This window comes from Sinohyriopsis cumingii, chromosome 18 (assembly GCF_028554795.1).
Source record: "Sinohyriopsis cumingii isolate HCF-2022 chromosome 18, ASM2855479v2, whole genome shotgun sequence".
NCBI lineage: Eukaryota > Metazoa > Mollusca > Bivalvia > Unionida > Unionidae > Sinohyriopsis > Sinohyriopsis cumingii.
This window is the reverse complement of record NC_142978.1, coordinates 29,970,753-29,984,171: the sequence shown is the minus strand read 5'-3', so window position 1 is coordinate 29,984,171 and position 13,419 is coordinate 29,970,753. Positions and strand designations below refer to the sequence as shown.

The following is a 13,419-nucleotide window of genomic DNA, read 5'->3' as shown; positions in this document are numbered from 1 at the left end:
TTTCATCACACTGGTAGATTTTCAGTTTCTTCAAAAGGATTTCATGATCCACCATGTCAAAAGCTTTCCTGAAATCTACAAATACAGCATATGACTCTATTGATCACTGTTTCCTGTTCTTTTTTTGTGCCTTTTTATGTTCATGCATGTATTGAATAAATTGGGATTGGAAAAAGGTATTTGAATTTCAGGTGATATAGGTATTTGTAGGAATTGCTGAACCTAAAAAAGAGATGGCAGAAGTATTTATCAATCCCAGATATATATTGTTACACATAATAATGAAAATACTTTGACTACTGTTGTAGTAAACATATTTAATGTATAATACTTGATGTTTAACAGAGCCCCTAAAGCTTGCTCTGAGAGTTGAAATCAAAGACTGGAAACTTCTGTTTGGAAAGGCTTTGAATGAAAAATACAGAGGCAAGATGGAAGGAGTCCTGATGTTCATTGAAGAATGCACTAAGCGACTGTATCGTCCCATCCATGACTTGGAGGATGTCAGGCAGGCCATGGCAGCTCTCTCTGATGTGCGAGAAAACCAAATTTCCATTGACATGTCTCTGGCCCCCATTGAGGTAAATGTGAAAATTCTAACCCAATGGATAAATAATTCTGATGGTGTCATGTTTTACCATTTTTTTTCTTCTGTTGAATTTTTATAGTTTAGTTACTTTGATCTCCACATAAATGGGCTGCAGTTGGATAACATGATACAATGTCTTGATGTAGTTATGAGACATTATAATATTCAACATAACAGTAAAACACAATCTTATCATTATCTTGAAACTGTACTTGCAGTTGAACAAAGTCTGCAATGTTCAGAATAAATACATAATAAATATTGATTTGGTCCTGATACTGATTTGACCTTGCCTGAGTTAGTTATTTTGTTGTTTTGAGTTTTGTGCTGTTTCTCGGTGCAGGAGAGGCTATACAAAGTGTCCAGTATAACAGGTGGAGGAAGAACTGGGAAAACCCCAGTAAGAACCACCGTAGCATGGGAAGAGATTGGCAGGCTTTCTCACATACCCACATTGGCCCACATTGAACCCATGCAGACAGAGTTGAGATGGCAGTGATTCCCTGAGTTGGATTGTCATCATTCTGCATTATCATTTAGCAGAATTATAAAACTTTATTGTTTGATCCTTCAATTTTCTTTTCCGTGCCCAAGAGTGAATACAGGAAGTTTTTGGAAGAACTTCTTTTATGACTTATTTTCACATCCCTATCTTGGGCTGTTCCATTTGAACATACATGGTATGCAGGGAAGGCAGTTTAAAAAAAAATATATGCTAGGGTAATTTGATTTCACAGAGGTCATATTAAACTGATATGAAAATTTTAAGTTGCATCAATGGGTGAGTACCCCACTTTAAAAGTGCCTTCCCTGTGTCCATGTATTTTTAATGGAACAGCCCCTACCTAATCCACAGGAAATTTGTGCCTTTTTAACTGGGACAAGATCTTTCAATATCATCCATTAAAAGTAAAAGAACAACTGTTTGAAACACTCCTGAAGTTCTCTGTAGGCTGCATTATAGGGTTGGACACACATTTTGCAGAACATATGAGGTGATTTCAGCTCAGAGACCAGGCTCATGCTAAGGTGGATTCTCTTGTGTTCTTTCCGTTGCATTTCAGTGATAACTATTATTCATTCTTTCATTACCAACTGTGGTTTCTGGCCAAAAGTCAGGTACCATCTATTATTCCTTGTCCTATTGGAATCTCCAGTCTCAGTTGAATTTTACATGGGATGATCAAGATTGACTCCTTGCCCTGTAAAAGCCTTCTGATTCAATTTAGTTAGATCAAGTGGATACAGAAAGCGTTACAACAGTCCTTTTGTCTGTTTAGAAAAATATTGACATTTCAGTAGTAACCATCAATAATTGTATTGTTAAGACCACTGAAAGAGCACACCAATTGCTTGTTGAGAGAACTTTATTCAAAATCAAAATCCATTTGGTCAGCGCTCTTGTTGGACCTCAGACATTTCTTAATCATGTTTTTTTTTTTTTTGAGGTCATGAAAGCAGCCGTCTGTTATTCTATATCTTCTTGTCATTTTACCTTTGATCAGTGGTGCACCAGAATAAAAGTATTTATTGTACTATGGATCTAATTGTGTCAGTTATCAAGGCATCCATCAGGTGGTGGTGGAGCATCCTACTGACAACAACGGTAGATTCACCTGATTGATTTGGCCACCAATCTTTCTGTAATGCAGTAATATTATTGTCATGTATCAGTTCTATTCACCCTTTACCGCATAGAGCATAGTTACAAAGTGCAGCGCGCTATAAATAGAACACCTGTTACCTATTTGACTCCATATGCATTGGCCTGCCTGTTAACTGTCAAGCAGTGTAGTGTATGTTACGTTTAACAGCAATTCTAACCATTTTACATTACATCTATTATGTGAGGAAAAATTTAAGAGTAAAGTCCGATTGTTATAGCTGTGTAATTATTTTTCACGGAAGAAATTTTTTATGTGCTTTAAAATCTTGAGAGAACTCATTCACCATTGTGTCAGTGAGGCCGCGTGACCAACTGTAGCTGCCATTTCTCATACTCAAAATTTACAAGTTTTTCATCTGCTTCTACATCACTAAGTCGCCTGAATTTGATAATTTATAAAAACTAATTGCTGCCTACACCAATATCAGAGCCTTTCCCTAAGTTATTGAAGCTTTCATAATTGTGATTCAAATGTGAAAACTTCGTACGTATGGAATGAAATCTGTGACTGCCATTTTGGAGAGTGGAGATTACGACCCAGTTCTTTAAATAGCAGATATCGACAAGTGCATAAACAGTGAGCACGTGATCTGACGTAATTGTCATTCACAGAAATGAATGTAGGTTTTTTCCCCCAAACATGGCGCTAAAAAAAAAAAACAGCTTAAAATGGCTGATGTTTACAGCAGGTGTCAAAAGGCGCTTCCATGCAATTGGAGTAGTGGCGTCAAAAGGCATTTCCATGCGAATTGAGTAGAGGTGTCCAAAGATGCTTGAATGAGGTAAAGGGTTAAAATTTAGTTGTATATGTGTGTAAGTTGGAGTAAATCTAATTTCAATTCTATGATATTATTGCACAATCCTTTAACCATTACCACTCTGATGTACATTAGTCATGGTCCAAGTTTAACAAGGACAGTATGCTAATTGTCGGAAGCAGATTAATTTAACAGACTGGGATTGTATTGGTTTTTTATTTTAATAGTAGCAATTACTTCTCCCTCAGTTATTGCATAGCTAATGTAATTTTGTTCAAAAAACTCAGTCTATTTGATGTGAATACACCCACCCCCACAGATGGAAAATTGTTCAACATTCTCATGTAGGAGATAATGAACATTTCTCACATCTCCAACAGCATACTTGCTTCAGGTAGCAGGTTGCTTCCTCTCCTCTCCTGTTGTATATCCACTCCCTGAATGTCCCAGTAGGTGCTAGCCATGGCCTTTTCTCTGGGGCATGGCCAAGCTTTATGGGCAATAAGTGGGTCCTCTCCATAATAAATGAGGGTTATTGACTCCAGCTTTAGTATCAGCTCCCACTGTCAAGGACCCCCTATTTTCTTTCCCCAGTTAAATCTGGTGAAATCAAGGGAAGAGGCTCACACACTCTTGCAGAAGGTGGCAGTTAAGATGGTCTTCAATGATCAGTCTCCCTCCTTCTCCTGAATCTTCCTGTTCACAATGAAATGCAGGAAATTTCGAATCATAATCTATCACTCCCCACTCAACCAGTGTCTTTTGGAGGAAACCTTCAAGATTGAGATGACCTCGTCAGTCTGAAACACTCTTTGTAAGTTATATTGGGCTGTCTCCATCAACTTAAAGGATGCCTATTTTTACATTCCAATATTTCCTCCACACTGCAAATATCTCCATTTTTGCATATATACGGTGGTCTTTTTCACAATCTCATCCACATCCAGTCTTCACCTGGATATTTTTGAATGGTAGCAGCCTATGTCTGAATACTGGAAAGATAGATTCTCCAGTATTTCAATGACTGGCTGATTACAGTGTCCAAGTTCAGTCTCTTCATCAGAATCTGTTCCACATTTGGTCCATCATAACTCAGTTGGGTAATAATAATAATAATACTAATAATTAATAATAATGACTTTATTTAAACAGGGTAACACAATTAGCTAAGAAATAATCTACCTTGAGGCCCTCATACAAAGGAATTTATTTGTTTTAGCTATCTATGAAGCCGCTGGATATATTGGGTTTGGAGGAAGGAAATAGAGTGGGCATTTCTAATCTGAACTGGAATACTATTCCAGAGCAAAGTTCCAGTGTCTTGGAAACCTTTTAAAAATAATTCCATATTTGGTTTGGGAATTTTATACTGTTTGGTAGACATGGATCACAGGTGGAGGGTATTACTGGAACAGTGATTGTAAATATTCAGGAGCACTATTATTGGATATCCTGTACATTAATTTGGCTTTTCTATAACAGATTTGTTCTTTAATAAGTAATATCTTTAACTTACCAGCTGAATTTTCCTTGATTTCTTTCTAGATTGATATTAGCCCAAATGCTCTTTTTTGAAGATGTGCCAGCTCTGCTATGTTTTTATTATTTAAATTACCCCATACTGTATTGTATGTAACTGTTATAAAATAGTTTCTGTATGCCTTTCAGGGAGAAAAAGTCTTATCCTACTGAGAAGCCATAACCTTAAATTGACTTCTTAGCTGATATGTTTGATATGTTCAGTCCATCATAGGTTATTATATACCAAAATACCAAATAGTCTATCATGACAGACCATTTGCGACCATTCTGGTGGCCTAGAGGTTAGAGCTTCCGTCTTGGATGCGGAAGGTCATGGAGCGTCTGTCTTGGATGCGGAAGGTCATGGGTTCGATCCGCGGAAAGATCTCTAGGATTAATTTGTGAAAAGTTTTCATGAGAAACTGCACGCTGCAGTACATGTTCCAGAATGTGAAGTAAACAAATTGTTCCATGTGTCATGTTGTCCAATTTTAGCAAAACTATTATAACTTTTGAACTAACAGTGCTAGAAACTTCAAATTTGGACCAAAATACTAGAAATTGAATTATCTTTATTTTATTTGCATTCTATTAGAGCATTTCATTCATCTTCATGGGTAAAAGAGTCACTGAACATCATAGTAAGTTTTTTAATTTGTTTTTCTTCTTCTTTCAAGTCATATTTCAAAATACAGTTGTGAGCATGTACGTTGGTAAATGATAACAAAACATTTATCACTGTGTTGCAAATTTTATTACTATTTCAGAGATATATAGTTTTATATAATTTATAAAAGAAATAACATTGTTACAACATTTTTGTAAACATGGTGAAGGTAGTCACAGTTTCTGCAGCTTCTGCTGTATGATGCTCTGTTTCACCACAATGTATTTAGAATTGCTTCTCAGGCATCAGGCACTGCAGTTGAAATTGGTAAACAGAATAAAATGGGTTAATGAATAATATAAATAGTAAAGGAGCTAGAATTGAGTCTTGTGGTACTATATATCTTATTGTTCCAGGTTCAGACAGTACAATACCAGTTATTATGCACATTGAACAATATTAGTTATTATGCACTTTTGAGAGAGTCACATATGTAAGGTGAGGTTATTTGCATTTGAAATATGCACAGTGGTGATAATGATGGCATACCTCTATGCTACTTTGATGTAGTGTGGATATTCTACTTATGGAAATTGTACATGATCTAAACACACTGGTAACTAAAATGACTGCTCCATTATGCTAAAAAAATCAGTCTGACTTAGTCTGAAGTACACTATCTTTATCACCTACTAGAATTGGGAAAAAAGAAATTTGCCCAACTGGACAATACCAGCTTCTGAAAGTACAATGGCCGAATTACTACATATATAAATTGTACAAAAAGATATCTGCTCTTTTTTTTAATACAATTTACCTCTGAAGTCCAGGAAGTGAAGGTGACCAAACTGAGCTTAGCAATTTTTGAAAGACGCTTATCTGGAGTAAGGCCATGCTGTATACTCTATAACTCATATTACACCCATCAATCATACACCAGAATAATGGGAATTAAAGGTTCTTTGTACAATACTTAAAATATACTAGGTCATTTTTTAAGCAGTTAGTTTAAACAATGAGGAAACCTGATGAAATCCTTTCTCTTTAAAATTCTAACCCCATGCATAATATCAAACTGTAGATTGCCACCTTAGTAAAAGTTGTAGGTCATTAATAAATAAAATAAATAGTAAAGGACCTAGAATTGAGCCTTGTGGTACTCAATAGACAGAAACTGGAAAAATTAGATCTGGAGTACTACAAGGCTCAACTCTCGAAAAGTAAGAACTTGTTCCACCACAGGACCGTATGTGGGAATTGACTGCATCATGAAGCATAACTTTGTCCGGGTTCATCTGGATTGGGTAGATCAAATTCTGGTTCTCCTAGAGATGCTAAGAGAGAAAACCTTAATATCTGCTTGCCTTTATCTTTTTCGTCTTGGAACCTTGATACCACTGCTGATTTGGTTCCTGTAGGACGTCTCCATATGCATCTTCTACATTTCCTCCTCCTTGCAAGGTGAAAACTTGACAGTGATTTTCTATTAACCAGTCCAGTTGGGGTAATCATTATGAGCCAAAGGTCATAATTCTCCAAATTTTTTTAAAATTCTGGCTGAATTATCCCTCCGCATCCACATCAACAGCTTAGAAATGGAATCAGTATTTCTAGCATTGCAACAGTGCTTTTACATAATAAGGAAGCGATTTGTCATTGAATCAGACAATATGTCTATTGTAGCTTATCTATAACATCTAGGTGGTACATGTACCCCTTCTCTTTGCATAGCAGTTTGGAATCAGTTCATCTGGGCTGTCTCAGAGAATGTCATAAACTAAATTTGCCAAATTCTGGGCAAGATGGACATATTCTCTGACAGCCTGTCCAGAACAGACCAAGCCAGCATCACAGAATGGTCTCTTCACCACTTAGTAACAGAGATCCTGTTCTTTCTCTGGGGAAGACTCCTAGTGGACTTGTTTGTGACCAGTTTCAACAGCGAACTTCCCATTATGTGTCTCTTGGTTCTGTATCAGAGAGCATGGGCAGTAGATGCATTCAGCTTCCACGGGGATCGCCTCTTCACTTATGCCTTCCTACCTTCCAACTGCTAAAGCAATACTTCAGAACTTCCACTGCTCAGATCATCCTCATTGCCTGACTGTGGCCCCCAGCGATCATTGTTCAATCATCTCCTCGATCGATTGACTCGTGACTCCACCTTACAGGGGGGATGTCCTTTTGCAACATTTGCAATCACTTCTCCATAACAGCCCACACATTTTCTGCCTTAATGTGTGGCTTGCCAGTTGCATTATTCAGACTATGAGGGCTTCTACATCCAAGGTGTATAATACCAAGTGGAGACTCTTCCGTTTTTGGTGCAGTAGGAAACATATTGATCCTAACTTCCATTGCTGAGTTTCCTTTTGTTCCTTTTTAAGACCAAAAAAGAAGTTCAGTATTCACTGTCAAGTGCTGTTAGGCTGCCACCCCAAAGACACTTTCTTTCAGAGCATGGAATCAGTTCAGATTCACACCTTGCCAATCTTATTAAGTATTTTGAGCCCTATTGACCACATGTGAAGCATTGAGTGAAAGTTCTTTTCAAAACCACACACTCAAACTGTGTTCCTACTCGCTATAGCTTCTGTAGGATGAAGTTAGATTATTTCTTGTCTGTTGACACTGGCTGTCTCCAGTTTACAGCTGGTTGCACCCTTCATTTAGAAGGATGACCACTGCAGTAGTGCTTTACAACCACTTATTTGGAGATAGAACACTTTGACAGCGGGTTGCACCCTCTCCTGTTATGGAGGTTGATCACCACAACAGCAAATGCTCCCATTAGGTAGGTGGAGCACCACAATCCTTCTTGTGATTTTGTTTCTCTCTTGGGTCCATTGTTACAGCACTACATGTGCTTCAGAGAGACATCAACCTTCTATAGATGTGCCTCTCTTACTAGAGTGAGTATAACTCAGTTTCTATTTTTGATCAATATGATGAGTGACAGTAGCCTACTCACCTGACCCATTTTTGTTTTGGCTGGTGTAAATCTAGTTTTAAGTATGGAATACTTACCTGCCTCTGTTGCTGAATGCCCTCCCACCCCATCTCTGATGTCATGTGTTTTCGTCTGTGAGAAAGATGACAAGCAACATCTACCTTTTGCATATGTCTAGGCAGCATAAAGAGTGGTGTGCAAAATATCATACTGTCTTTTCTCCACTCTGGGGGAGGATGTATTAACATCGAGCAGTGAGTTTTTGGCACGAAAATAGGTTAGCTATGCAATCACAGCAGGCAAGTATTCCATTATTAAAATCAGTTTACTCCCCCAAATACTACATTCTACACCTCATCTTATACATTGGAAGAATGGATAATGTCCTTGGCCTGTGGACTGGCACAAGGAAAAAATAGAGCAATGCAGTAATGGCAGATAATCCAAATGCTCAGTGGATTAGATTCATCTAGTAGAGCTTGATAGCTGTATCTTTCATTACATAGAAGGTATGAAAACCAGTCTGTCATCACAGGTGGCCAGTATGGTTGTTGCATACCATTACCGGATAGCTGAGAAAACTTAAACGGTGTTAGATCAAGTGATACATGCATGAAATCTATATGAAAATTACTTATTTTCTCAGAAATTTTGAGTATTATATCGTTAATCTGCTGAAAGACAAGATAAAACTACGTCGTTGATGAAATGTTACCTGGTACTCGCAATTTGCATTGCTAGTTGCATGAGTTTCACAAATGTAACAACCCACATTTTCAAATGTTGTAGAGAAAAAAAGAAAAAAAATATTAAATAAAAGTCGCATGCTGATTGTAATAAAAATACAAAATTGAAAGAACACATAATTCTCCGTATTTATATATTCCAATAACAACTTCTTGAGTTTTGTATCATGTGACTACCACTTTGACATGTGCTTTCTGCTTGATAACTAGACTGGCCAGATTGCTGGTTTTTACCAAAAGTATCTGACTTACAAAATTAAATAGTAGTTTGTTGTTGATATCACGTGACTATTGGACTTCGATCTCGTTGTTTGAGATTTGTGAAGTCATGTCACTAGTAATGCAAATGGCGAGTACATAGTCAGGTTTCATCTGTGCTCTACTTTTGTCTAATCTGTCAGCGGATTAAAGACCAAATGTTTATAATACTTATAAATCATTTTCCTATCAATTTCATGCAGGTATGAGTCGATATAATACAAGTTTAAATTTGCTAAACCACTGGCAAGCGATTATCATGTGTCACTATGCATGGTGGTGGCAAATTCCAATTTTATTTATATGCAATTGCAATGACCCCACACCTCAATCTACATGTCCAAATATAAAAAATGGGATGGGAATATTCGGGTGAAACCCAGATTAGAAAATGGACTGCTGTTTGTTTTAAGCCAAATTTGTAGTCGAAATTGTTGAATGAAATTGTCATCCCTTGTATTATATATTAAAAAAGTGATGCGAGCCCCTGTATCAATACAGGCTTGGGGACTGGTTTAACAAATTATAAGACAAGTTGTTTTTACAGAAAATTCAGTCCTTGTTTATGCAACAGTATATAATTCGTAAGGTCTTTTGTCAAAATTTAAATCAACTTTATCATTATTATTAGGGTTACGATTCATGTTCACTTATCCTCATTCATTGGTAACAGTTTTAAGGTTAAATTGTATATGATGTGTGAACATATTAACTTCAACGTGTAAGAACCATTTTAGGCAAAATTACTGTGTTGAGATTACTGGAGATTACCTGAGATGGTTTTAATACTGTACAGTTTAAAAGAATGAAAAAGACAAGTGTTCAACTTTATCATGGATTTCTGGATATTTTTTTGTGAATAGAGTATAAATCCCTTTGTGTGATTTAGGTCTTATGTGGTATTAATTATATAAGTGTTTTTGACATTTTGTACCGGTGATTGTGCAGGTTTGAAATCGTTCACTTGGTAGCATTTCCACTTCACAGAACTTCAACGTTTTCATGAAGGGCAAAACTTGATTGTTGCATTTAAGCTTCTGTCTATGATTTTAATGTTCATATAAGAACCAAACAAACTGTTGCATGTGCATGCAGTTTTCAAACTTGTCAAGTATAAATAAAGCATTATTCTTATTCTTATTATTATTATTACAGTTACAATTCATGTTCACTTATCCTCATTCAGTGGTAATAATTTTAAGGTTAAATGCTTTGACAAAGACTTTTGTATATGATGTGTAAACATTTTAACTTCAACATGTAAGAACCATTTTAGGCAAAATTGGTGTGTTGGATTACTGGGGATTATTTGAGATGGTCTTAATACTCTACTGTTTAAAAGAATGAAAAGGCAGGTTTGACTTTATCGTGGATTTCTGGACATTTTTTGTGGGAATAGAGTGTAAATCCCTTTGAGGGATTCTGCTATGTGATTTAGGTCTTAGGTGATATTAATTATATAAGAGATTTTGACATTTTGTACTGGGTGATTGTGCAGGGTTGAAATCGTTCACTTGGTAATATATCCACTTCACAGAACTTAAACACTTTCATGAAGGGCAAAACTTGATTGTTGTGTGTAAGCTTCTGTCTATAATTTCATTGTTCATATGAGAACCAAACAAACTGTTGCATGTGCATGCAGGTTTCTTCTTACCATTAAGTTATGAAGATTATTATATGCTGTTGCACTGCCTTATTAATCATTTTCTGTATGTGTTTTTATGTAGGAGTCATATACTATGCTTCATGACTTTGAGGTAACAGTATCAAAGGAAGAGATTGACAAGGTTGATACGCTAAGGTATTCTTTCCAGAAGCTTCTTGCTAGATCAGTAAGTATGCTAGATATGTACATTTATACTTAATGTACTGTTGTCATTAACAGTATAATAACAAGAGATTTTGTAATTATGCCATTCTCAAAATTATGGCTACCAGAAAGATAAGCTGTGTGGTTCTTACGACGTTCTGTTCATGAAAATAAACCGGGCTTGAAAAGAAGCTGCCTGATATTCTTAACCCATTAAGTTTTTTGTCCCTGTTGCAATGTAGGCTGTTGGCATTCGGGTTTCAAACCACAGAGTGTTGTGTGCTATAAATGGAACACGTTACATAAATGATTGAGTGTGAATACTGCCTGGAAATTTTAGAGCAGTGTTGTTTATGTTCAGTTGAACTTAAATTTAAACCATTTTATCAATTTTGTGTATATTGCTTATTAATTGTCATAACAGCATCAAAATGTGCTTTGTACATGGGTGTCCAAATGTGCTTATATACAAATTGAATTCAGGATCTTAAATGTATGTTCATTGAAATGCTGTAAAGGCATTCAAAGGTTCTTGTGTAAAGTAAATGGTTAGTTAATGCTTTGGATGTATACAAGCTGTTGAGATAGAAAGTTATTTTTGCAATGAAGAAATAAGAGTTCTAAACCATGTGTAAAAATCCATTTGGTAAAGCATGTATCAGATGAGAGAAATCACCTATTCTTTATTAATTAATGTTAATCAGAAAATAACCTATCACATTCTAAGATGCACATAAACTATTTTTCCATTAATCATTGATATTTTTACATGAAAATATAGCTATCTTACAAGTAAAAAGAGTTATGAAATTGTAATATGGTTTGCTGATAATGGTTCCAAATATTGACACACTTTTGCAGTGTAACATATTTTTGGGCCATTAGAATGACATCACACCAAACTTCCCTTTTAGCAGAATATATAAAATAGTACCAATGAGGTAATAATTTGTGTTCTGAAATCTAACTTAAAATTTAAATAAAATTTGTCAATTTATACTTCTAATTTGTGTATTTCTGCTTTAAACTTATCACTGATCTTGACAACGACTCCTTTCCAAAGACCCATACGTTGGCAAGTTGGTGGTTATTTCTTCTCCAGGAAAATACTCGTTCCATTTCATCCAAGGATCCTTCACTATATTTAGGCTATTCACACTGGTTATATCATCATCCCAGTCAAACCAACAGTAAACAGTCGAATTTTGAGTAATTATGAAGGCTAATAGATATATTTTCCTAAACAAATATTCCAGTCTCTTTCAAGTATGAAGCAGGTTCGGTTCTCAGATTGCAGCAACAAGTTCCTCCCATCCAATAAAAAGCTGCAACAATCCTCAGAATTTAAACCAATCAGGATCTTTGATGTTTTTGGCATAATTAGCGAATCTGATATGCTTCCTTTGGTAATGTCTGTGGATTTTACTTAAACTAAATGTCATTGCAGACTTTTATTTTCTTTATGATTTTGTGATCACATTTGCTCTTTTCAGAGTGTTGTTAGTACAGATATTTTATATTGTAAATCATGAAACAAATAAATAGAAAAATTGCTAATAACAATCTTTTAACTTAGGTAAGTTATATGGAAACACCCAAACATCATAGGATTTTTGCTGGGATTATTTATTTTTAAATAATATATTTCGAGCTCCTATTTAGTTGTAAAATTGTTAAAGCTAGTGAGTATGTTATTATGTTTTTAAAAGGAATTAAAGTAGATTGTTCACATTGTGAATGTCAAATCATTGTGAGTGGAATGTTACTGTGTGATACTTTTGATTTGCCTGCCAAATGTACTGTCATGAATATGACATGATTCGATGGAAAATATGGTTGCCCTAAAGCAATCAAGAAGGTAATGTTATCAAAACTAGTAATGGAGATACATGGGTGTTTCCATTTGATGCTTCGTTGATAGATGGTCCAAATAGGAGTCAGTCTGAGTTTGTTTCTAATGGTGAAGATGCATTTGCAACCTCTTCTCCAATTTTTGGAGTCAAAGGACCATCTTGGTGGGTTAATAATAATACTGACATTATTAATAGAACAGCTATAGACTATATGCATATTGTACTTTTGGGGATAATGAGACGACTACCTTTACTGCAGTTTGACCTAATATTTTCAGCTGAACAATTTTCAGTGTCGGATTGGGTGGAGGTTGTATATCATCAACTGTTAAGCATAAAATCACCCTACTTTGTTCACTGACATCCAAGGAGCATTAAAGATTGTTCTCAATACTGGAAGGCATCAGAGTGTAGAGCCTGATTGTTCTTTTATTCAGTGCCTGTTATGTTTGGCATTTTGAAGAAGGAAATTTTTCAGCATTTTTTGCTACTTGTTGAATCTATATTCATGCTGAACTGTGATTCACTATCTCATGATCAGCTGCTATGTAGTGAAGAACTTATAAAATTTTGTTTCTTATTCTCTGTATTGTATGGTGAAAAGCATGTCAGCAAATTTACATCAGATACTGCTTTTACCTGACACTGTAAAGCAACT

General features: G+C 35.7%; 1 protein-coding gene across 1 annotated transcript in view; it reads left to right on the top strand.

The window, feature by feature from the left end:
- Positions 1-13,419, top strand: part of LOC149776300 (dynein axonemal heavy chain 8-like) — a 565,538-nt gene that overhangs the window by 182,738 nt on the left and 369,381 nt on the right. Inside the window, exons 27-28 of the mRNA XM_089942774.1 lie at positions 346-581; positions 10,826-10,930. Of these exons, the coding sequence (XP_089798900.1) occupies positions 346-581; positions 10,826-10,930 (341 nt within the window). The remainder of the gene's footprint in view (positions 1-345; positions 582-10,825; positions 10,931-13,419) is intronic.